This window comes from Chiloscyllium punctatum, chromosome 3, assembly GCF_047496795.1.
Source record: "Chiloscyllium punctatum isolate Juve2018m chromosome 3, sChiPun1.3, whole genome shotgun sequence".
Lineage (NCBI taxonomy): Eukaryota > Metazoa > Chordata > Chondrichthyes > Orectolobiformes > Hemiscylliidae > Chiloscyllium > Chiloscyllium punctatum.
Genome location: NC_092741.1, coordinates 59,576,179 through 59,603,627, shown reverse-complemented (window position 1 = coordinate 59,603,627; position 27,449 = coordinate 59,576,179). Strand labels below are relative to the sequence as shown.

The window sequence follows — 27,449 nt, the reverse complement described above, 5'->3', positions numbered from 1 at the left end:
AAAAATCTACTTGGTGTCAGCACAGCAACATTATATTTGACTGTTTTACACAACTGTGGCATTTAATTTGTGTAGTTAAAATGTGTACTGCACACAAATATGTTTACATGATGTGCAGTATCAAAATTGCTTACATTAGAAGGTAGAATTAAGTTTACTTAATTCAAGTACAATACCATGATATATATTTTTGTTTATAGTCCCTTTCTGATATGAAAGAGCCACTGAGCTGAATTAAAAACAAAGACTGAAACTTCTAGGACAATGAATCTTTCAGTATTTGAAAATTTTTTAAAAAGTCAGTGACCAGTTTGGAGCATTCTTGACTGTTTCCACTTAAAATTGTAATGGAATGTTTTACTTTTCAGCTGCTGATCGTTCCATTATGTATTTCCATCAATTTCTGCTTGTATTTTGTTTTTTCAGTTTTATAGTCTTTGCCTTGTTCAATGAGGCGGCAAATTTTTCAATCCAAATATTTACCGCCTGTTGAAGCCTGTCAGAGTATTTCATGTTTGCAACTTTGAAGAAGCAATGCTGCCTTACAATGCTCAGACCTGGGTTCAATTCCAACCTTGGGTGACTGTCTGTGTAGAGTTTACACATTCTCCCCGTGTCTGTGTGGGTTTCCTCCAAATACTGCTGTTTCCTTCCACAGTCCAAAGATGTGCAGGGTAGGTGGATTGGCAGCGGGAAATGTGAGGTGGTGGGGTTGGTGGGTGGGGGGTGCAGGAGTTGGTCTGGGTGGGATGCTCTTCAACAGGTCAGTGCAGATTCAGTGGGCTAAATGGCGTCTTTCTGTATTGTAGGGATTCAATCATTCTTTTTACATGTGTTGATACACATAGTTTTTAGTTGATGATGGATTAGATCTGAAGAGCCTCACCAGCATTCCTGCAAAGATTTATTTCAACTGAACATGTTAGTTTTAAGTGAGTGATAACACTGTTATAAGTTGCCACAGAGTTTTGTAGAAATTTTGGTTAGTTAAATAAGTTTCATACCAATCAGAACAAAGGGCATGAGAGTCATACACACTTCACAGGATCATTTGCAGAGTTGTGCTTATGTTAGGATGGTTAGCAATTTGATGAGTGTAACATAGGTAGATGTATTCTGATTTGATTCTTCGATTGTGCATTATTTGCAATATCTTTAACGTTAAATCACACTGAGTAGGTCTGGGGACCATGCCAAAAATATAGAGCAGGTTTCATTTAACACACTATCAACCAGACTTGTATTGTTCTTCAGACACTTGTTGCTATACAACAGACTTTCCCCAACTCTCAAGCACATTATTAAACCTGTAAGGTTATTGTTTGGATTAACATGAAGAAGACCAAATCTGCTGTTAGTCTTACTGGGGCTACTAAAGTACTGTTGTTAGCACCACATTTTGGTGGTGATATCATTATCATGTTTTAATGTCACTATCATTGTGATAATCGTGTTCTGTCACAATTTATGCATGGTGGTCAAACATAGTCATTAAAAGTGTTTGTAGACAATGTCTAGAAAAAGAAGACTGAGAGATATTCAATTTTTTTGGAAATACAGACAAATAAGAAAAGGAGATTGGGTAGCATTGCTGGTTAAAGAAGCAATTGTGCAATAGTGAGGAAGGACATTAGCTCTGGTGAAGTGGAATCTGTATGATAGAGTTTAGAAACACCAAGTGTAAGACAACGTGTTGTATCCTGTTATGGGCCAGACAAAACTTCCTCAAAATATATTAAGAAGATACCCTGACTTTTTCTGATTTTAAAAGGCAAGTGTAAGGCATTACATTCTAGATGCAATTTGATGGGTCAAACTGCAGGGCTTGAACCAAAGCATACTTTATTCTTACACTCCAGTTAAAATGTAGACAAAATAAATATTTTTAAAAAAATAACTTAACTGTAACTCTGTTGGTAACAAGATAATATATGCTAACTACCACTGATTAGCTGTTCCAAAATGGTAACATCCCATAAATACACCCTTGGCAAAGGCAAATTCAGTAAAATAGATTGTCACACATGCAATGTTTCTCCAGTCCAGGAGGAAAGAGTGTCAAGAGAAAGCGTTGAGAGAGAGAGCAATCCCATACATTTTGCTGTAGCAGGAAGAGATATATAGCAGCTTCAAAATGCCAACAACTACTGAAAGTTAAACTAAAATCCTGATTCTGTGGGGGCTCGACCCCACCCATTCAGGCTGCATCTATTTAACTAACCAAATTTTCCACAAAGCTCTGTGGCAACAAATAACAGTGTCATAATATGATTGAATTTACATACAGTTTGATAGAGAGAAGAGCGGGTCTAAGACTCGGATTTTAAACTTAAATTAGGGCTGTTATGAGAGCATGAAAGCAGACCCAATTAAAGTGAACTGGCAAATAATGTTAAAGGGTAGACATGAAGTGACAGTCACTGCCCTTGACTGCATGGCTGAATTTGACTGTGTGCGGCAACAAGGAGCCCTAGAAAAAAATTAAGTCAATGGGAATCAGAGGAAAAAGTCTCCACTGGTGTTACTTAAAAAAGAAAAATCTAAAATATCAGAATTAGCACATAAATTAGAGAGTCCAGTAACTCAATATCCCCATCAGGTTCCTTCATTGACTGTGCACAGAAGTCAAACTGCTGATGAAGCTCCTGTAGGGTAAACTGGCCAATTCACTTTGCAGACCATAAGCATCAGGAAGATAAATGTCAAGGCCCACTGTGCTGCTAAATCATCATTTATCAGCCTTAACAATGTAATGCTGGAGATTGATAGCTTCTCATGTTTGATTATACACATAATTGCCAGGAGCCTGTCAATTCATGCTGAAATCAACACACGCACATTACAACAGCTGTGGTTAATACGTCCAAGTTGAACAAGAGAGTGTGAAATAATAGAAAAACAAACTTTGGGTCTACCAAATGTGACCTCAGCATGTTTCTGTGCAGTGGTGAGGGCTGAAAAACATACACTAGGCAAGAGGAAAAGCTGAAGAGTTTCCATCTTCACTGTCTCAGACGTATCCTCGGCACCTCATGGTAGGATGAGGTCACCCACTTGGATGAACTGGAGAGTGCTAATTCCATCAGCATATACTCATCATGAAGCCAAGGACATCTGTGCTGACTTGGCCATGTCCATTGGGTGTGCTACAGCTGTATGGTCCAACACCTCTGTATAGTGAACTGGCTGCATGATCTGCCTTACCTCCACTCCAGGGAACTCACAAGTGAGATATAAAGATAACAGTCAATGAAGCAGACAACGGGGAGTCAGTCACCAGCTGTGATCGATGGAAACTGACTGCAGAAGCTTTGGGTGAAGAAGAGGAAATGCAGGCTCAGCTGTTCAAGAATAGGGCCCAGAGAAAACATAATCCACCAGATCCTATATCTTTTCGGCCTTGTATGTTCCTCTATAGCAAAAGCTGCAGCGACCATGAAAACAGATAGAAAGAGAAGTTGTGAGAGGGTCACAGACAGTTTACAGAGAGATGTTGATAGGTTGAGTAAGTGAGCAGAAAATGGAATGTAATGTGGGAAAAATATTAAGTCATTCATTTTGGAAGGGAGAACAAAATATTGTTTAAATGGAGTAAAGCTGCAGACCCAAAGAAACTGGGGGGATATTTGTGCAGAAAACACAGAAAGCCAATAGCAGATAGGAGCGACAGGTAATCAGGAAGGCTCAGGAGGCCTTGACCCTCATTTCAATGGGGTTGGAATATAAGAGTAGGGAAATCTTGCTGCAACAGTACAAGGTGCTGGTGAGACCACATCTGAATTACTGTGAACAGTTTTGGTTCTGTTATTTAAGAAAATTTCATTGGAGGCAGTTCAAAGCAGGTTCACTCAGATGATCCCCAGTATGGAGGGATTGCCTTGTGAGTAAAGATCAAACAGATTGTGACTCTACTCACTGGAGTTTGGAAGAATGAGAGATGATCGCATTGAAACATATAGGATTCTTAAGTTTACCCTGTCAGGGCAAATGCCGGGAGGATGTTTCCCTTCGTGAAAGAATATAGGACCAGGGGGCATAGACCCAGAATAAAGGCGCGCCAATTTCAGACTTAGATGAGGAGGAATTTCTTATCTCAGAACTCCTTGCCAAAGAGACCCTTTTTGTGGGCGGAGGCATTGCATATACTTCAAGCTGAGATAGATAGATTAATAATTAGTGGGGGAATCAAGAATTACAGGGAAGAAAGCAAACATGAGGAATGTCGGATCAAACATGATCCTATTGAATGGCACAGCAGGCTCAAGGGGCTGAATGGCCTACTCTATTCCGCTTTCTAATGGTCTTGTGCCCTGCCAGACTTGGGCTCCTGAGCCATGCAAGTGATGCAGAACACTGAGTTGAGCACCCAGGTGCAAACCATCATCTCATGAGATGGAACTCTGCCAAAGGAATAATGAAATGACACAAGCAATTTCCCACTCTAAAAGCACAATTCCTAAATCTGGACAGCTTTGGAAAATTAACGAATGCACCTACAATTTCCTCAACTATTTGATTTCATTGGCTGGATAGAAACCATCAGGTTCTCTTGATTTGATTGTCTCAGTTCTCATTGTTTTGTCATTACCTTTTCGCTCCTCAAATTAAATTGTCTCAGTTCTTCTCTTTGACTTAATTTTACATTTTTTGTACCATTGATAATCCACTGTAAAAAGATACCAAAAATGATTAATTTATTGAAGTGTTGCAGACATCTTTTCACACAAACTTGAATCTATATTCCCTTTACCACTGTAAGGGGGTACTAAGAGGGAGAACTAAATTGAATTAAGTTAAAAATCACACACCAGGTTATAGTCCAACAGGTTTATTTGGAAGCACTAGCGTTCGGAGCGTTGCTTCTTCAGGTGGTTGTGGAGTATAAGATCAGAAGACACTGAATTTATAGCAAAAGATTACAGTGTCATGTAACTGAAATGATATATTGAACAAACCTGGATTGTTAAGTCTTTCATCTTTTATAATGGGTTGCAGGTTTCGGTTCATTAATATGTAAATCCCCTAACTTCTCTTAAGTCATCTTCTTGAGATAACTTAAGGTTTTATAATGAAAGGTGATACCTCAGCTCAGACAATGCATTGAAGGTGTGAGGTGAGAGTCTGTCTGTATCCCAATCTTGAGTCAGACTGGTTTTATTTCCAAAGTGGAATTTACAAAATATTACATGGACTGATTGCCTGCCTGCAGATTGTGCATTTTTTGAACAAACGAGGATGTATCTGCAAAGATAATACTGCAAATACAATTTCACCCCACAGACAAATATGTGTGTGTGCGTGCATGAGAGAGAGGGAGAGTGAGTGCGTGCCCATGTGAGTGTGTGCGTGTGAGTGTGAGTCCACATGAGAGATGTGTGTTTGCATTTGTGAATGCTTGGTAAAGTGTGTGTGTGGTTGTGAGAGGGTGCCCACCCCAGTCCAACACCAGCACCTCCACATCACGAATGGAATTCGACTTTTTTCTGTCCTCTCCTGTCCATATTAGGAGCTGGCTTTTAAAAAAAGTTTTTTTTTGAGTTCTTTTCCCTGATTTCTACAAAGGCAACAGCATGTGTCTCCAAACCCTGTTTGTGAAGTCCAGTTTTAAATTACCCTCTGCAAATCCTTTTTGGTTAAAACAAAGTCGAGTTTATTAATGCATTTAAAACTCAAGGTAATGGCTTATGTAACATATTCACACACACACACACGCACACATTCACTCAAGGGAAAAAAAAGAGAAATTATGTAAAATATAAGAATCCAAGATATCAGAATTAGCTCAAATGCCTCGGAGAGTTCAGTAAATCAATATCCCATTGAACATTTTTAAGGAAAGGATAGATAGACCTTTGAACAGTTAAGGAATTAAGAGTTATGGTAAGAGGGTGGATGAGTGAAGCAGAGTCCATGAAAGATCAGCCAGGATCTTATTGAATGGCGGAGCAGGCCCAACAAGCCAGATGGCCTACTCCTGCTCCTTATCTTCTTATGTTGCTTCATTGGCTGTGGCTGTGCACAACATTCTCTTTTGTAGAAGCTTTGAGACAGTCACGTTGCTGATGAAGGTGCCATGAGTCACGTTGGCTGATTCACTTCGCAGGCAAAGTACAGGTTTCTCTTCAGAAATCAAACATTTGCAAAATACTGAGGTCAGAGGCAGGTATTCCTCTGCGTATATCTTTGTGTTTTATCAACAGATGCACAAACGAAAGTCAAAGCTGTACAATTGAAGATGTTTCCAACAACCAGCAGCTCCAAGCATGTGATTGGGGCACTGAATTTAGCTACTCGCCGAACAAGCTGGAATTTGATGTCATATTCTCAATTGTGTTTTGGAGCAAGTAATTGGGGAGTTATTTGAATCACTTAAGGCACAATGGGTTTCGATGGTCTCCTTTGTTTGGCGACAGAAAAACTGCAGATGCTGGAATCCAAAGTAGAAAAGCAGGAGGCTGGAATAACATGGCAAGCCAGGCTGCAACATTTGGAGGCTGAGGTCAACATCTTGTCTCTAAATCCTTTTTTTTTGGCTCGGTTGGAGTGTTCAGCTAAGCAAGGTGTGTCACATTCTAGAGTGTGAGGGTTGGCTTTGTCCTCTGGTCACTGCTGGTTTGAACTTGCCATCAGGTGATCAGTGGCACATAGATTGTTAATCCAGAAAAATGTACTTTTTAAGGAAATGGAAGAGAGTATAGCTTGACATATAACAATGTGGGTCCTGGTTGCCTTCCCTCAGGACATAACATCACCCTTTCTCATGCTGTACTAATTCACAGAATGTTTAATTATTGTCCATTATTTGTATTTATTACTTTTGCTATTTTTGAATCTGTTGCTTTTTATGGCTCTCCTAGTATGCTGGATTTCCATTTTGCTTTGCAAGATTTTGGATTGCTTGTGAAATTTTAATTTACCTAGTTGAAATTGAAATTTGCTTGCAATGGTATTTTATTTCTTTTCCTTTTCACATTTGTCTGAGCTTATCTTTTTTGTCAAATGTGCCATTTTATTTTCTGTGCAGTCCTACACCACCTTCAATAGAATGGATTGTTGATTTGGGAAGAGAAGTGGAGAAGTATATGTCCTTTAGATTCTCTTCCAGGGACTACCTGAATTCAATTCAGCAAATTTTTAGTCTTTCTCCAGTCACTTATCAGTGAGTTCATGTCTCTGTTCAGCAAACTGGTCCGTCCCACACTTTACCCCATTCTGTAGTCATGTGAGTTTATTTCCCTCAAGTGCATCCTTACTTTAGAAATCATTCATCATCTCTACGTTTACAAGCTTCATTGGCAATGAGTTTCCACTAGCGTAAAAATACTGCTTCCTCACTTACCCTCCCATTCTTTGACCTAAATCTTAAATTGTGTGCCTGTATGCTCCCCCAATTCTTTGGGAACAGCCTTTCTTTCTTTACCGTATCCAATTCTGTCATAATTTTGAGCACTATAAATTTTTCCTCAATCGCCTTTGGTCCAAAAGAAAAAAAAATCAGCTCTTCCAACCTTGAAGCTAAAATCTCATCACTGGAGGCATTTTGGCCAATCTCCTCTGTGCCTCTTCAAGGACTGTTACACTCTTTCCAGTGAGCTGTCTGAACATATAGGCAGCATTTTAGGGATGCAATTTACAGCCCTCCGCCTCCACCCCGCGCCGCCAATGCCTTGGCGAGTTTGGTGGCAGGGTCATTTAATTGGACAGGACAGTGGCAGCTTGGGATCCTGCTGCCTTATTGCCATCTAAGAAAGCTCTGCCTCTGTCTTCCAATCTCCCTGCTAGCTCCTAATGCTGCTTGGTTATTTTCAAATACACCATGGTAGGTCAGTTCTTCACACATTCTTAACCACTACTCTTGCTGTCATAGAGTCATACAGATGTACAGCACGCAAACAGACCCTTCGGTCTAACTCATTCATGCTGACCAGATACCCTAAATTAATGTAGCTCCATTTGCCAGCACTTGGCCCATATCCCTGTAAACCCTTCCTATTCATATACCCATCCAGATGCCTTTTAAATGTTATAATTGTACCAGACTCCACCGCTTCCTCTGGCAACTCATTCCATACATGCACCACCCTCTTCATGAAAAAGTTGCCCCTTAGGTCCCTTTTAAATCTTTTCCCTCTCACTCTAAATCAATGCTGTCTAGTTCTGGACTCCACCGTCCCAGAGAAAAGACCTTGTCTACTTACCCTGTCCATGCCCCTCATGATTTTATATGTTGTACCATCTTACCTCACTTGCAAACTTAGAAGCAGTACACAATCAAGCTGGATTCCATGCTACTAACTTCATGCTGAAATGGGAAGTGATATTATAGTTGCTCTTTCATGGAAAGTATGGTTCTTTCAAGGAAAGAGGATTGCTGAGATCCTTGGCCTACTAGTAGTAGGTGGAGTGTTTTGTTCCATTTAAAACAAAACAAAATCATTTCTTAGCACATTGACTTCAATATGTTTTAGGAAAAATTGCACTGAAGTGCAAGATTGTAGGAAAATGTCTGCAGAAGCCACATGCTTCTCTTGTGGCACTGAATTCATTGCTTAAAATGTTCTAATTATCTCTGCTGCCTGTATTTCACTCTAGTGCCACATAGCTCAAAGTATTTTCCTCAGACACAACACAAATTTGGAAAGCAAACATCTTTCCAGATGAAGTAAATGCAGTATGAAAATAGCAGATACCCACCCTAGGGTTTCACAGAAATCATTTGGGGGAAAATATACCTTTATATTCGCCATTATAATTTACTGAAATTCTTGTGGTTATGAACTTAATCATGCATCAACTGATTCTGCCTATTTAAAATGGACATAGATACTCTTGGTATAGATTAGAATGATGTTGGCTGCAAGGTAGAACATTGCTTCCATGTCTTGTTATATTTAAAAGTTGTGTTGAGGAAAACAGACATTTTCTCCTTTGGAAGGTTAATGAAGGAATGCTTAACTTGCTTAGTCTTCTACAAGAAAAATGAATAAAATAATGAAAGACCATAAGATATAGGAACTGAAGTAGACCATTCAGCCCATCAAGTTTGCTCTACCATTCAATGTGATCATGGTTGATCTGATCATCCTCAACTTCACTTGCCAACTTTTTCCCTCTAACTCTTCACCCATTGAAAATCTATCACAACCTTGATAGTGATTAACGACACTGCCTTGACAGCCCCCTGTGGGAAAGAATTCCACAGATTCACTGCCCCCAGAGTGGTGAAATTCCACCACATCTTTGTCATAAAAATACAACCCCTTATTCTGAGATTATGCCCTGTGGTCTTAGACTCTCCCATAAGGGGAACAAGATTTCTGCATCTCCCCTGTCAAGTCCCATAAGAACCTTGTATGTTTCAATACGGTTATCTCTCATTCTTCCAAATTCCAATGTGTACAAGCCCATCCTCCTCAACCTCTCCTCAGAAGACAGTCTCTCCTTACCTGCTGTCGTACTTGTGAACTTTCTCTGGACTGCCTTGAATGCCATTATATCTTTCCTTAATAGGGGATCCAAAACCATTTATAGTATTCCAGCTATGGTCTGACAAGTGCCTTGTAAGGTTTTCGTGAAACCTCCCTGTTTTTATACATCATTCCCTTAGGAATAAACCACTAACATTCCATTTGCCTTCCCTATTACCTGCTCAACTTGAATGCTAGCTTTTTGTAATTTATGTATGAGGACTGTGTTATAGCCTTTCTGCAGTCTTTCCAGCTAAAAATCAGTTCCTCTCTCCTTCCTGACAAAGTGTTTAGCTTCACTTTTCCCACATTGTATTCCATCTGCAAACCTTTTGCTCACTTGCTTAAGCTGTCCATATGTCTCTGCAGACACTTTGTGTCACCCTTTACACTTTGCTTCCCATCTACTTTTGCATCATCCACGCACTTGGTGTCAGTAAATTCACTTTTCTCATCCAAGTTATTAGCATATATCGTCCATAAATATGGCCTCAGTATTGATCCCTATGACACTCCACTAGTTACAGGTTGCCATCTTGAAAATGTCATCCCTTACCCCAAATCCCTGTCTTCTATTAGTTAGCCAATATCCATGATACTATACACCTCCCTGCATCATGGCCTCTTGTCTTAAGTAGTCTGATGTCTGGTACCTTATCAAATGCATTCTGAAAATACAAATATATTACAACCACGACCTACCCTTTATATATCCTGCTTGTCACCTTTTTAAAAAAATTAGAACATTTGTCAGGCTTGATTTCATTTTCATGAAGCTATGCTGACTCTGCTTGATCACACTGCTATTTTATACTTTCTAATGTACTCTAATATTTAGCCAGTAACAGACATTAAGCTAATTGGCCAATAGTTGCCTTTTTTTTGTCTCCTTTTCTTCTTAAATAAGGGTATATCCGTCAAGTTTTATATGAACTTGAATATCTGTATACTTACTAATTATATTTACAGTATATCATTTCTATTGTCTTATAACAGAAATGTCTTTTAATCCCAAAATTAAGTGGTAACTAACTTTGGATATATCCATTAGTTCGTCCTTGAATAGAAAAAAGACTTATGCTCACATCTGAAGATTTGTAAAGTTTCCATTATAGTCAAAAAGGTTAATGCTTAATACTTGTAGGAATAAATTCCCTTAGAATATCCATTTAGTTCTTTGTTGGTAGAGACCATATAAATAGCAGGAGCAGTTTTAATTCAATGATGATTGTAAGAAAGGGAATGCATTCTTTTCTTTGTAACTTTAGTTCTGTATCTTCCCTTCCTTCATGTATAATATTTGTTTAATGCATAATTCAGATAGAGATTGTTTAATACAAACCTATTTGTTAATCATTAGATTTGGATTTTTCAATGTATGTGCCAAGTTGACAGAGTGCCAAGATGGATAATTAAAGTTGGAATGTTGGCTCTAACTATTTATTATGGAAATTTCCTCAATTTAAATTAAGAATATATATTAATACATTCACTATTCCAGCACTGAGATGTCTTCCAGTACGCCTTCAGATATTTTAGAAGCTAAGCAAAGTTCCATCATGCAGTTGTTAGTTTATTAAAATTGGAGGCAATTTTCAGCATCGTAAAAATTGCATGGTGGTATGTGAGATGTCCACTACATCCATTTATACCAGTGGAAAGTTTAACATTTTAAATGGTTACAAGCAGTCCCAGGAAAGTGCATAGCATGGCAGTATCAGAGCGGAAGATCATTGTGGGGCAAAAATGAGCATGAAGATTACTGATGTTTTCTGTCGTTAGAGTGAGCTGCAGTGGTCACTTTAAGGGCTGCTAGTTAGGCAGCTTGAGTTCCAGCACCAATGGGCTGAGTATGAGCAACATATTCATGACTTACTGACAACTGGACCTTGCAACCTACATTAAATTTTAATATATGTATAGATGTTGTAGTGAGGCCCATTTTAAGGTCTGCCGAAATGGCCATGAGTGACGAGTGGGAAGTACGTTTTCAAAAAATAATTGTGTGCCTGCCTATCATTTTTCAGTGTAACAAGAGCAGTAAGCTAATGAAAAACACCACATTTGGATCTGAAATATAAAAATAGTCTCAACTAATGTCTTCCTATTGCAGTTCTTAACATTTTCTATAAGTTAAACATTTATCTCTGATTTTTCACTCTGATAGAAATATTATGAAAAGGGCTTTGGTTAAGTAACTTAATGTTGGTTTATGTCTAAATAAGTTTTCCGTAATGTTTATGTGTAGATTTTCTTTGCTTTATGTTGCTTCTACAGCAGCCCTCTTTTAATTAAAGCTGGTAAAGCACTCAAGGTCTAAGTATAGTTACAGTAATGGTAGTAAATATTTACACTGAGTTCTCAGATACCGGAGATATATATGAAAGCATATCAAGTATGAATACATGTAGCTGCCATTTTACAGCATTTTTACAAGAGATTAATAAATAGGTTACTGAATGTTTTAGCTAAATGCATTGTGTTTCAGTAATCAAGTGAATTTTGGAGGGAAAACACACAAATTCAATATTTGGGGAAAGAATGCTGTGAACAATGCCTTTTTTTTGTTTCTGTCTTGTATATTTTGTATCAGTGCTGCAGGCTGCATGTGCAAATCTAATGTGTAATCTGTAGTAAGTAAAATCAAGATTTAGTACCATATGTTGAATAAAACTGATAACTGTGGCGCATAAATAACCTTCCCAGCATCATACTACTTTTAAAGTGCAGCCAATGGCTAAGAAGTTTTGGGCCAGTGGTGGCCTTGCCTACTGCTGGAAAAATCAGGGGCAATTCCGCCTCGACTAGTTATTGGCACTTTGACCTGTGGGCTCCCGAGCCTTTACAAGATGGGTCCCTATCACTGGGCTGCATGACAATCAAATAAAGGGCAGCCCTTCAGTTCCAGCAGCACCTTAGGAAGGAGTGACCACTGCTATCAGTAACATCAGTGGATCCAGAATTAGGTAAATGGACCCAGCTCACCAGGGCCATTCAGGCAGCCACCAGTGAAAGGCAGTGTGGTCATTCATGATGGTAGGTGTGGATGTTTCAACAGGGTAAGTTTTACCATTAGGAGGGTCCTTCATGGGCCAGAGGGCTCCAGATCAGGAGAGACAACACCCAAGCCTGCAGGGATGCTGCCAAGGTATATCTGCACTAATGGTAGGGTGCCCACCAGCCACTGGTAGTGGCACAAAGATGCCCTTAAGTGACATTTAATTCTCCAATAAGGATTCCAACTGACCTGGGTCAGGGGCCCATGTGCCACTTGTCCTGGCACTGGTAAAATACCAATGGCAACAGAAAGGTATGCTGCACACTCATCATCTGTGCAATGTTTCACTGTCTGCATCTCCCAGCATTCTCACTGGGGCCCTCTAACATCCAAATCAATACTGTTTTATCATGCGGGAAAATTTGCACAGACTCTGGTCCCAAGATTTAAAAAAAACGAGACAAGAAAGACGAGACAAATCTAATTTTGGTTTTGTTCATTGAGGGAGCCCTATTCATCAAGGAGGGCTTCCTTCTCTTTTTTGAAAATGTTTGGCTCAGCAGGCAGATTGGACTGCTTTTACATCTTATCTAAATTGAGGGCAATATCACCATTGTACTGTCCTGAAACATTTTTCAATGTTGTGTCCGCCAAAATGTTGTAGGCTTTGAATGACATACATATTTTAGTTTTCATTTTGATGCCATTAGATAAATGTTCTCAATATTTTTCTCATTAAACTAAATACAAAAAGCTGATAAAAGGCCCATTTGTGATGACATGTTTGACTGTATTTTTCAGCATTCAGATTCCTGCATGTGTACAGGAGATTCTATCTTGTCATATGTTTTAAAGAGAAATAATGTCTTCAAGATATTCAGCATTTGAAATGTTGTTGAACAATATTTTTTCCTAGTGTAAAATATATGTAAATATGCTTGTACTGCTTTTATAACCTATGTAGGAGACTTGAAATTATGCCAGCTGTGCAGTCCTTCAAATTAAATTTATCTATGGAACATTCTTAAATAAGTAAAAGCAAGCTGAAGTAGATGACAGTCTGTTTGTACTCTGCTTCCATCATTGATATTTGATATTGCTGCAATAAATGCAGTGCCATAGAACAATGGCCTACTCACTGTTTCAGAAGTATTAACAAAATTGCATTGTTACAAAAAAATTAGCAATTGAAAATATAAATATACATGAAACAAATATCAGTGCATTAAGGAGGAATGGAAATAAGTCAACTGGTTGCAAAAGTGCATGAGTGGACATCAGTGTGTTGCATACATGTAATGTCAAGACTGTTTGAAAGGTGCTAATTGGCCTCCTGCAACTGTCACAGTGGGTTAGCTTTGTCATTTGAAACCTTTAGCCAGGAGTTGAACATTTTAAGGCAGCTGGGAAAAAAAACATGAGAATGAGAAATGCTTTACTGACACAATAAGTGTATCATGAAAATATATTTTCATTTTTAGAGATTAAAATGACGTAGCTGGAATATGTAATCTTCATTAAACGTGGGACAATGATCTTATTAGGACCTTGCCATTCCTATCACCCTCCTATTTCTCACAGTATGCAACTTACTTAATCAGCCTAACATAACTAGGTTAGTGCCTATCATTTTGCACGTTACGAGAAGCAGCCTGTTCTCTATCATTATGTGTATTTCACATAATCCTAAAGGAATTTATTATTCCTTTGAGAAGGGATTGTAGATTGGTAATTGGATAAGAACCTTTTCTGCTAGAATAGCAGGCTGATTATAGTTAGAATGGGTTGTCACTAAATGCATGTTGAGTATTTTACTCTGTATTTTCAAACTCTATTTTCTAATATTATCTTCTCAGGAACCGGCCGTATAGTTGGTTTTACGGGAGCTGCTCCCATTTTTAAAACACCTCCAGACTAGCTACTTTTTTTGCTGTATTTTAAAGAGCTACATGACCAAATGAGACCACATTTCAAGTATTTCCAATATAATATGTGGCACATACTTTCTTTTTTAAAAAAAGAAACAACTCAATTTCTCATGTGCCTTCTAAAAAAATTGATTCAGATAAGTTTACCGGTAAAGAATAGATGCAAATACAGTCTGGTTTCTTTTCAGCAAGCATACTATAATCTTGAAGGGCAGTAAAAGCTTCAGCAAATTACAAAGAAGGAGTCAAGGAACCCCCACATGGAAGACCCACAGGATTTAAATGAACGATCGGTGAGTGAATTACAATATCTCTTTTTGTTTGTAATTACTTTCATTTTGAAAGGAGTTCACAGAGCATCATTGTGGAAGCTATAGTCAGAAATACAAGTTCATGGTTTGGGTTTATCACAGTTCTTTATCCAAATTACAATGAAATCTAACCTGGTTGAGACTGTCAAATTAATTTGTTTGTTATCCTTTACAAGTTGCCTAAAAATAATCGAGAATCAAGTTTTTTTTGTCTAAATGTGAATATCTTAGAATAAGACATTTACAATGCAATGCAGTTTTAAAAATGAGAAGGGAAAAGGAACTGGGAAGTTCTTAAAATAATTCTTTTTGGTGTTGGTACTGTTTGACGATTGACATGCTTGAGTTTTGTTTTACTGAGGCTTGCCGTTTTTCATTGTCAGTTAAACTTTCTCTTAGTTCGTCAAAATGTGTTCAACTGGATAAGATGTATCTTTCATGATTGTGGCATATTACATTTTAGAATACATTTTTAAAAATGCTATTGAACTGTGAATATGTACAGTATCTTGGATCTTTTGATAATGGAAATTTGCTAATATGTTGCATTTATTGATTCTCTTTAATGTTTTGATAAAGTGTGATTAAACCTGAATGAGATAATTAAGCCAAACAGCATTGTCATTTTTCTGTTAGATTTCAGTGTGGTCATAAACGATTGAAAATCTGACTCTTCTTTTGCTTTTGTTGGTAAACATATTCTAACAAGTTTGTAAACTCTGACCAAGGATATGTACTTACTGAAAACATTGCTTATTTGAAACTAAAATAATGCAGGTATCATTTCTAATTGTGAAGCTATTCCATTGCTAAAGTATTGCTCTTCCTCTCTTAATATGAATCTTGTACATTCCTTACATATTGGAGCTGGAAGAGCTACAGAGTAATAAGAACTGTTTATAATTTTATATTAAGTAAAGCTAATGAATTGCCAGATCCAATAATTAAAATCAATCTATCTCTGTATATCAATGCTTGAATCCCCTATTTTGTATCAGTAGATGCTAACAAAAGTAAAACGCTGTTAATTTTAATATGTTATTAGCAAATGGACATTTTTGCTTTATAGTCCAAATATTGTGTGACAGCAGTCTCCTATACTTTAACAGGACTGTTGCCAGGTTATCCTTACTACTTAAGACATAACAATTTAAAAATATGTACAATATTTTTGTAGCTATATTTCATATACTATTTTTGTGGAAACCACAGCCTATTGTTTATTCAGCAGCAGTAACACTGCTCTCTGTGATGCGGCTTGCAACCATTCAGGAATTTGTTAAGGAAGGATTTATGTTGTCAAATGAGTGTTAATGTTTTGTAACCAGCTGCTTGTATGACAGTTGAACCACTGTATGTGTTAATTCTGTAGTCACCACTAAAGCCAATGGAAGCACTTGTTGGCTGTACTGTCTGATTAATAAGTAACATATAATGACCATATTGTGTTAGCAATTATACTACTATTATTTATTCTTAAATAACAGGAGAATTGTATTATGATATCTGCCACTTCCTTGCCCTCACTTATATCTTATCCTTTCTTAGCCAAGAGTAGCATCTAGGCTAATTTTAATGATAATTCTATAATAGTGTAGCTGGCTGTTAACTGTTATTTTCTTAAACATGTTGCTGTGGCAATGGTTACAACCTTATCTAACATTTCAATATACTAACTACTCTTAGTGACAGTCAGATTTCTTTGTTTATTTTAAATTACATCGTAAATAGAGACTGTTGAGGATGAATTACGGGCATCGATCCAACCACTCTGTGCCTTAGCCCACTGGTGTTTCGGGATATGTGTGTGGGATATTCAAGTCAGCGAGTGACAGCAAACCCTCAGACATCAGTCAGTCTCTTCAACCTTCGGATATACAGAGCATAGTCATTTTCTCCACTGGATGCCTTATTTCTCATTTCAAAAAATACTTGTACTAAAATTGAGGTCAATAGATTACATGGATGAGTAAGCCATTTGTAATGAAAAGCAAGAAGGGTATCATATCTCAGGTGCAGACATAATAGGCACATGACGTTGGATGCAACATTGCTGCAACATTCAGATTTATATGGAGAACTTCAGGCTTTTTAAATGAAGGAGGAAATCATGCTCAAATAAAGGGAATATATCATTCATGCACAATAACATATTTTTGCTCTTTTTCTAATTGAGCAAATGGGATTAGAAATTTATCAGTTTCCTGTGAATATAGTATTTTCACTGTTGGCGATTGTGAATCTGAATTGATTCAAATTGATGTAGTTCAGATTTGTTCTCTCTTCCAAAATTTGTCTTTTTGGATCAAATCCAATTGAGCATGTGTGCAAACAAATTAGCACCAGGTTACAAAGATATATAAAAGCTAGTTGTATCATTAAGAAATCTCAATCTCAAGTTGCAGAGTTATGGGTTCATGTCTGCGAGTTCCCAAATGAAACCAGTTGGCAGGGAAAGATGCTAATTGAAGTTGAGATATTTCTCTGCAGGCGACCAAGTTTCACCAATTTTATTCATGGCAATGTGCAAATAAGAAAGAAAACATGATATAATGTTCTCATTTTGATCAAACTAATTTAGACCTTGTTCTAATTAGGACAAATAATTGACCATCACATCTGTACTTTCCAATTTGTACCTCTCTCCAATGTATATATCTGATGAAAAACCATTCCTTACTTCTAAATGATCTCATAGGCAAATTCACTTGCTGCACAGTTAATGAAAGGTAGTGAATTATTTATTTGTCTGCCAGTGAAAATTATTGGTGGCCTAAACCTTGCATAGAGTAAACATTTTAATGTTCAGTAATTAAGAAATTTTAAGATGAAAATGAACAATGCTGATAATTTAACAGGAGCAGAGTATGACTCATTGCATAAGTTCACATTCCAGATTTTCTTAAAAGAACTTTTTATATTTCTCTTAAAATTTGATCATATTGGTTAGTCAGTGACAGTTAAATCACGCTAATTATGAAGGGTCACAACTTACACAAGTTGGTGTTTTTTACTTATCAGTAATCCATGTTTACAGAAAAGTTTTATTGTTAGAAAAATGCTTTTAGCTCTATGGTGTAGATTTCCAAACAGAGATTCATTAAGAAAGGTTGTAATTTCATCCTTTAGACTTGTCCTATATAGCTGCTGGAAATATTTAGGTCACAAAGCCTTAGAAACAAACAATGGTTAGATAAGTAGGACAGCATCCATGTTTCTGTTTGTTTTATTCATAGCCATCACTATCATGAGAAATCACATCTAGTTTTTGGTTTTTATTTTGGAGTCATCAGTTTCATGAAATTATAACCCAGTTTAACATGTTAAATATCTTTTAAGTGTTAGTTTTTATCGCCTTTCAGTTGTCTGCCTTTAAAATTATGACTGTTAGCCCTTTATCAAGTAGAAATGATGACCTAAATGTTCCCAGCCCCTAGATGTTATGGGCAATGACAAATCAGTTGGAAAAAACATGGTGAGATTGTAAAAGTGAGATTCTCCATGTCATTAAAATAAAACCTGATTTTCCAAACCAGGTCTGAATGCTGAGTTAAGAATTTCGCAAGTGAGAGGCAAGAAGCCTATTCACATGCATTTACGTCTCGTTTATGTGAAATTGCCTATTCTCCCACGTGGTGGAAAGCAACCAGACAGCAACATGGATGTTAGAGCAGCTATCCGGCTTGTAGCCTGCTCCTCCAGGTTCCCACAGGTAGTGACCATGTGCTCTCCTCTCTGTTTTGGTTGGCACTGGATATGCTTCTCCACATCACCATAGCCCATTTCGGACTAACTTGAAAAACACTTCTCCACTTCAATTCTTCAATCCACTTTAGAATGCACCAACACTTTTCATTGCAGTGCTGCTGTCAGGTTGCTTTGCACGCTAGCAATAGGCAGCCATCTTGTAAATCAGAGCTCACCGCATCTTGGGCCTTTTTGCTCACGAAGCACCCACTTCACACTTATGTGGATGTGCATAGTGTCTCTCCCTTGTCATATCTTGCCTTTTCGCATTTACCTATTGCATTCAGAACTGAAAGGAGACAAGAAGCTCAGTCTTACCTTGCCTTCTAGAGCAGAAACATAGCCAGGCAGCTTGTCGTAGTTGTCAGCAGCGATTAGTGAAGAGGGTGTATACATTGTTGTGTGGCACCATGCTGATTCAGTGTCACAGCCACAACATGTTTCAGCAGCTTACATAGCAACCACACTGTTGAACCCAAATGGCCACATCCCAAGTATAAGGAGAGCAGTCTTTGGTCAAGTCAAGGGGAATGTTGTCAGTCAGGGCTTGTCATCAGAGTCAGTCAAGGGCAGCATCTGAAAATTAGCATCTAGGGATTGGAGACGTCATTTAGCCACTTGTTGCATAAGGGCCAGAAGTATCATGGCACTGCAGCCTCAAGAGTGTTCCCCTGTCTGTCCTGCTGGACCAGTTCAAGTAGTCCAGAAATTAGCAGCAGGTCAGCCAGGGGTCCAGTTACTCATTAACTGGCTCTGTTCTTCGCAGTCAGTCAAGGGTTAGGTCATGTTCAGCCCGAGAGGTCAGATTACCGAATGTCAAAGGAGTTATCAGGAGCCATTGCTGTGATGGGGAAATTGGATAAGTCACTTGTGCAGATTGGAGACAGCATGCTGAGCTGCAGAGGGGACTGTCACTGTGAAGGGGCCCATCCCCAGTTATAAGGAAGGGACTGTACATTGGAGGACACAGGATGCTATGGAGAGGGGATCATTGATAGTCATAGCCACTCTGACCTGTATGAAGTACAGTGCATCACTACGGTTGGCCACCTGTAGAGTTGAGGTTCAAGAGTTGAGAAACAGGGAGAAACGAAAGAGTTGGGTTGCATCATGTGGAAGTTCTGAATTGATGATGTCAGCAGAACGTACAAGGAAGAAAGGATCTTGAAGATTTCTACATTACCAGGCTGAACCTGCACCTCAGTCTGCCAGGTGCATACTGTATTACCCTGCATCCTCATTTGATTTGCAAATGCACAAGGGAAATGGAAATATCTATGACCACACACAAAGTAGGTGGCATTGTAGTGGATTTTTCTTTTGTTTTCTGAGCATGCACTCTCTACTTGTGACTGATGTAAGACCTACAAGAGGTGATTAGATTCATCACAGACTCACACAGTACAGATTAAAGAAACCTGTAATCATAGAGTTCTGCAGTGAAGCACATGTAATGAGAGAAACAAACGTGAGATACAAGTCCTGTCCGCAAACGATCTTGTCATTGCTCATTATAGATTGATCATAGTGAAGCAGAAGTAATCACAGGAGATCTGAAAAATGTCACCTACAGGCCACAATTCAGAAAGACAAACCAAGGTTTCATATGCTGCACAAGGAGCTGATTTTTCTCTCAGCTTGGACTGTAAGAATTTGCTAACATATTCTTTATATGCAATGCTGCCTTTCTTGGGTGATGTTTCAGTCCTCTGACTGTGGGGGTTGGTTTAGCTCAGTTGGCTGGACGGTTGGTTTGTGAAGCAGTGTGATGCCACCAGTCTGGATTCAATCCCCCTCACTGGCTAAAGTTATGATGAAGGACTCTCCTTCTCAACTTCTCCCACCCGCATGAGGAGTGGTGGACCTCAGGTTAAATCACCACCAGTCGTCTCTCTCAGATGAGAGAGCAGCCCAATAGCCTGGTAAGACTATGGCGACATAACTCCTCTTGCTGTTACAAACTTCTACAGTATTTCTGCAATATGGCCTGTGGTGTATACATCAGTATACATATGTCAAAGGTTCATGTATATGTATTCCATGGCCTACTGCATGGAGGCATGTGCTACACTGTCATTTGTGAGTGATGTAAATGCTGACTGCTCACATTACTAGAAAACAGTTCTGTTTCTGATGTTACCCACACAGTTTCAATGGAACTGTGACCAATGGATCATTTTTACTGGGGCTGCAGTGCAAAGAAAGCACAGAGAAATGGAGATTGAACTGGTGCACCATCAAGCCCTGGACCAGCAGAAACATCCAACAGCTTCCGAAAAGCTTCCCCATGAAACAGTCTTGACAAGCCACCCCACAAGATGGGGAGAAGGCCCTGGTGTCTATCTCGCTCAATGCCATTCCTTCCAATTAAGCGAGGTGCATTGTTACCACCCACTGAGGATAACCCAGGATACCATCACAGAAGTATGCCATCTGCTGGCGTGGGACTTACAGCCTGAATGGGTGGGTGGAAATCCTATCCCCAGGGCTTTCAAGATAACACTCGACTAAAATCTTGCAACTGAATGCTTCTGAGGATCCGCTGATTGATCTCAATCCTCAATGCACAAATGTATCATTACTGATGTACACTGTGCAGGTCACAACACTTCATCTGGTTTCTTCGTGATGAGGTCAGTACTGCAGTCCAGGCAGCAGCTTTAACAATGTAGCTGGCTTCCCCCTCCTGTAGGCCATGAACAACAGGACATATGTTACATTATTATCATAATGCTGCAGACTTTATCAAATTAAATGGATATGTCAGTTGTGATCAATGGTATTAAATCTTTAAAGTCTCAACCCTTAGAGGCTGCCACAACGCCTACATTCTTGAGAACTCCCATGTTCCTGTTCCATTTCAAAGGTTAAATGCTTGATGAGGGTAGTTAAATTTGGGATAAGGGCTACCCTCTGCAAACAGGGCTTTTAACTTTGTTACATGAACCCCTGGCTGAGGTTGAGTTTAGACACAATGCCCTCTATTCAGCCACCCGGGCCTCTTTTTGCAAAAGACAATGGGCCCCATAACGATGAGTTCCTGATGCTTGTGTGTATGTGCCTCAGGTGTTTGTTTTTTTTTCCCTCCCACTATATGAATGTAAAGGGCTGTTGGTGCCTGGTGGCATTTGACCCAGTCCACAGCTGGGCATGAAATATGGTGCCGGCAGGGCGAATCTCAGAAAGTCTTGGCAGTGATGAGTAGGTGCACCAGTACTGAATGCACAGTAGCAAGAGCCCATAGACGTGTAGTGCTTATATAATGAGGTGAGCAGAAGAGAAAGATGTGCAGTGTCTCTCAGAAGCTCACAGAGAGAAGGCCTCGCCGAAACTGGCACTATGTTGATTTTTGATTAATTTTAGTCAGTAACTATGGCATCAGAGCAAGATTCATTCAGTTTCTAATATTAATAGGTATCTGTTGATGGACAGGTGAGGGAATATAGTGGGTGAAATCTACCAGGACCTGAATGACCCTGGACTCCAGCGAGGAATTTAGGAGAATTTGAGCAAGACTTTTCTCAATGTCAGGAGCAACAAGTTGGTATTTTCCAACTGAACTCTGGACATTGAGACAAGATTCTTGCGAGTGAATGGTGAGAGACCTCTTAATGGGGATTATCACTCATTGTCACCCTTGTTATTACTTAATCTCACCTTATTAAAATGCACTCTCCTATTCTACCACATGCTGAATAGAAACTAGACACTGAGAATTCCCAGTATGAAGTTCAGAGCAAGTGCCTGGTAACTCCAGTTCACCACTTGCTCCTCAAGAATCCATCTTAGATAGCTAGCACCAGCCCCTCAAGACCCAGTCCCTTGGCTGCAGCCTCGTGCATTCTATGTCCATGGATGTCAGCTTTCAACATGTGCCAGCCACTCTACATCAATATAGCCCAGCTCCAATCCACTCACAGTACACTTATGCATTTTAATGCTGCACTTTGGAGGAAACTGGCAATTGTCATTGGAAGGACACTTTACCTGCAGGCTCAGGCACCCAACTGATGGATTGGACCAGGCCGCATCACAGGGTTGCTCACTTGCTCTGTTGGTGCTCACTCACTTTGCATTTTCTCCTGGATTTTCTCAGCGTCCCTGCCTCACCTTATGGTTTAATATTTTGCCTCCTCAGCCACAGCTAACTGTCACATGGTGCTTCTGTCTTGACATGCCTTTTAACATAGACACAAAACCAGGATGCTTGTCATGATCGTCAACACATTAGCATCAAAGGGTGGGCGTGATCATTGTCATAGAGATCTACAGCACAGAAAAAGACCCTTAAGCCCAGCAAGTCTGTGCCTGTCAAAAACAAACACTTAAGTATTGTAATCCCATTTTCCGGCACTTGGCTCAGAGTCTTGTATGTCTTTGCATTGCAAGTGCACATCATGCATGTTATGAGGATTCCTGCCTCTACTGCCCTTATAGGCAGTGAGCTCCATATCCTCACCACCCTCTGAATGAGAAAAAGTTCTGAATGAAAAATATTTACTCACACCCCCTCTTCCTGCCCCTTACCTTAAATATATGTCCCCAGTCATTGATCCCTCCACAAAGGGGAAAAGTTCCTTCTTGCCCACACTAGCTATACCTGTCTCAATCACGTAACCCCTTAGCATCCTTTGCTCTGAAGAAAACAACCCCAATCTATCCAATCTTTCTTCATGACTAAAACTGCCCAGGCAGCATCCTGGTAAATCTCCTCTGCACACCCGCACAACAAGAATCCCATCCTTCCTAAAATGTGGATTCCAGAACTGTACGCAGTATTCTAGTTGTGACCTAACCAAAGTTTTATACTGTTCCAGCATCACCTCCCTGCTCTTAAACTCTAGTCTCAGCTAACAAAATCATGTACAGTGAACCCCATATATCTTCTGAACCACTTTGACCACCAATCCTGATACCTTAAAGGACTGGTGTACATGCACACAAAAGTCCCTCTGATCCTCAGTGCTTCCCAGGGACTGACCATTTATCATGTATTCCCTTGCCTTGTTTGTTCTGCCCCAGAACGTCACCTCTGGATTGACTTCCATTTGCCATTGGTAATCTCATTTGAATAGCCTATGTCCTCCTGTAATCCAAGGCTATCATTATTTATAGCCCCACCAATTTTTGTTTCATCCACAAACTTACTGATCAACCCTGCTACATGTTATTTTATGCCACCATGTTATGTCAACATTATTACTGCCCTATGTGCCAGCGAGCAGACATGTTAGACATGCTGCTTGTGCTTTAAGTCAAATGGCCATATCCTAGTCTAAGAGGAGTGGTCCTCAGTCAATCCAAGAGGGTCCCAGCAGTGTGCGTTAAATGCAGCCTCTGGTAACAGTCTAGGGGCTGAGGCAAAGTTATTCAGTGAGTTGAGGCAGCCAGGATGAGGATTCTGTCCTCGTAGGGGATAATGACCTGAATGTCAGGCACTTCACCACCAATCTTAGCTCTTTCTGCCCTCTTATGGGCCTTTTTCTTCTGGAATGACAGAAATGGAGGGACTCAGTGAGATGAAAGTGTGGGTCACAGCTGTTCCTTCTCGTGTAGTGGGGGAATGTCAGTGAGGTGCCTTGAATGAGTGATTGGGAGGTGCTGAGGCCATGCAGGATTGGAAGTGTGGGGGAAATGGGCGGCTAGGAGCAAATGAGGGGCAATTTTGCAGAAAAGCATCAGAACCGTAGAGGATATTACATGGAGGAAGGTGGATTCAGTAACAAAGGTAGAGTCAGTGCAGAAGTCTGCCTACATTGCTGGGTGTTCATCCAGTCAGATGGCACTGGCCCAGGTAACAACTTTGGACCAGGTTGACTACAGCATTCTCTGCCAGTCTTGGGGGAGAGGACATGCTGCCCCTGCGCCACTCCATCCAGCAAGACCCCCAGGTTCCTGTCTGCAAAGCGGGGAACCATTATTCTCCAGACTGCCATGTCCAGATGAATGTCACAAACTAGGCAGGTTGCTCCAGATTGACAACATCTGACCAGATGCACAACAGCCAACCCCAGGGATCACAGCAATGGTGACTACTTCCAGCTATAGCATGTGGAAGAACTGGGCTAGCATCGGACAACAGAAGCAAAATAGAGGCTTAGTACAGAGTTAATCAGGTGATTTTATGAACATGAGAAGTCTCACTAAACCTTGCAGAGGGAAATTGCTTTGATACTTGACACTTGACAAAAATAACACTTCGCCAAAGTATGGTAAGATTCAGCCCAATGTCTTTTTAAGGAAAAGTATCAGCTTTGGTTGAATTTGTTTTTTAAGCCATGTAAGAAACAGATAGAAGTCACCCTACTGAATTCAGTTATTTAGATAACTTTAATCAAAAGCATGACATAATAATGTGAGAACAATTGGAGCACATTCATAGGTATGGGACTGGGCCATTTGGCCCTCTTGAACTAATTTTGTTGTTTTAAACAAATAGTTATACATGTCATTTGCATGGAAAAAAGTTTGTTTGAATTGTAGATTCATATTTTATGCAACCTACAGAAACTTAAATTGCTGTATTTATTACAGATTAACTTGCCATTTAGATGTTGTGCAATGTAGGCTTTAAGTTTATTATATCATTGTAAAACCATTACAAAACTATTATCAGGGTGTTCTGGGCTTTCAGCCATGCTTTCACTTCACCAACAGCACAAAATGTGAACTGGTGACCAACTTTGCATTGCAATAGTTTGTATTTCCATTAACTTGAAAAAATATTGACAAGATTTTATGTTCAAAGCCAAGAAAAGTAATGGTAAGACTAAGAAAATATCTCCAAAAAGAGTTCGAGCTCTCTTAAAAGAAAAGCAAAGAACTGCAAATGTGGGCGATCTGAAACAAAAACAAAACTTACTGGAGAAACTCAGCAGGTCTGGCAGTATCTGTGCAGAGAGAGCAGAGTTAATGTTTTGGGACCAGTGACCCTTCTTCAATTCATTTTATCCAGCAATTTCTGTTTTTGAGTTTGACCTCTTTTGTGAACGTTAAGTGGAAAAAATTAATGTGTGGCACAAATTTGTTATAAACGTAATTCATTAATTTGCCCTGTTAACCGGTTTCAGCCTACCATCTGTCTGTATGACTCCTATATTTATAAACCTGTTGCATTTTATCAGAAAAAGTAGTGTTTCTGCAGTGTGTTAAAATAATGTGGTATCTACTTTGCTTACTGGTACATACACATTGCCTTCTGTGTTTTATGGCAGGAACACAAGGTGCAGCTGTCTATCAGCCCTCTGTGATAACCCATATGCTCAAAGAGAGTACAAGTGGCAGAGTTCATTCACTGCTTCTATAACTTATAAAATATCGCCATGGATATGTGTCCCTTGGAACTTTGTCCCCTGCATCAAGAAGTTCAAATACAGAGTTAGCCATCATGTGAAGTACCATATTCCATTGACTGTGAAAATTATGTGATTTTACATCCAAGCACAGTTTCATACCTCAAAATGATCACATTTATCTTGTTATAGTTTTATCGGCTGTACTTTATAATCCTATTAAATGAGCAAATTAATATAGCAGCATATCAATAGTTTGAGATTATGATATTTAGTGAGACGTATATTTATTTAGTCATAATCATAGGTTGTGCTACTTTGTGAGCTATATTCCAGGTTATTATTCTGTACAGTATAGAGAAACATTGTATATGTTATATACTATGTTTCTGTATTGTACAGATAATGTCTAAGAGATATGTTTACATAATATACATAATATCTCACGCAATCAGAGATATTTTGAAAAAATGCCAGGAGGCATCCAAAATTAAATCATGTGATTTAACAGCTCATAAAATTGTACCACATACATGAACAACAGTATTTACTAAGAGAGCAGAAACATGAAAGCCTTTTTACATTAAGATAAAATCCTTCACAGCTAGTATCGTCAAGTGCTGGTGAGTGTTGTGACAAATGCCTATTAGTAGACAAGGACATATATTGGCTTTTTCTAGCACCACGCCAACGACACATATTGTACTAATAAAATCTTCCATACTGTGCTCTGTGCTGCAGATAATGTTTGTGACATTATTAAAAAAAACTAGACCATTTTGCATATTTATTCATGTATATACATTCAATTCTATGTTGTCATCAGGTTTCAAACTCAAACTTGCAAAGGAAACTATTAATCTGGATTATTTGTCAAATACTGTCTTATGTAGAAATGTTCTTTCCTTTCCCTTACAAATAGAAGTATTTGTCAAATGTCTAGAATGCCAGAATTAATTTCTGGAAGTCACTAGTAATAAGAAAAACCACCATCACCGTGAGACCTGACGATATGGGAGAGGCAGTAATGATGGCTTCATGGCAGTTAGGATACACAATAAACATCTGCCTATAATTTTACAGCCTTAGTTTTAAAAACAACCTACAGTATTTGAGTACTGTGATCTTTATGTAAAAGGAAAAGTGGTTATGTATTAGATTTCTATCATTAGAACCAGTGATTTGATTACCATAATCTTGTGAGAGCAATTGCATCATTCCATTTGATCTTTTATAATACTATGGTAAATGCAATTTTCTGTTCCCTGATGTAATTCAGTTCATAATGTAGTAGTGCTGTAGGAGAAAAAGACATTAGAATCTAATTTGGTCCATTTTTCTAGCTGTAATTAATGTGCATTTGCAGATTATTTTTATGAAAGACTATTTTAGAATGTTAAATTCACTGCATTGTAAATGGCAACTCAACCATGTTGTATGACAAGTTGAATGTGACCACCGTTTTTTTGTTTGTAATCAGTGGTGCAGAACTCCTGGTATCACTTAAATGCTGGTCGTTACCCAGGGTTATCAAAACCAGAGTAACTTTGAAGTGTTCTGATTTTGATAGCAGAAAAATGTTTTTAGCTTATCTATCTACAGAGAAAAAGGTGGATAGATCTGGGAACCAGTGATTTTTCCACCATAGAATGAAAGCACTTCCAGTCTGAACATGATGATGATAGCAAACAATAGGAGAATTAATA

General features: G+C 39.0%; 1 protein-coding gene across 6 annotated transcripts in view; it reads left to right on the top strand.

Moving 5' to 3' along the window:
* eya4 (EYA transcriptional coactivator and phosphatase 4) overlaps window positions 1-27,449 on the top strand; it is a 621,540-nt gene that overhangs the window by 172,421 nt on the left and 421,670 nt on the right. For all 6 annotated transcript variants that reach the window (XM_072553780.1, XM_072553791.1, XM_072553781.1 and 3 more), the window contains exon 2: window positions 14,582-14,686. In XM_072553780.1, coding sequence (XP_072409881.1) covers window positions 14,654-14,686 — 33 coding nt within the window. In that variant the 5' untranslated portion in view covers window positions 14,582-14,653. The remainder of the gene's footprint in view (window positions 1-14,581; window positions 14,687-27,449) is intronic.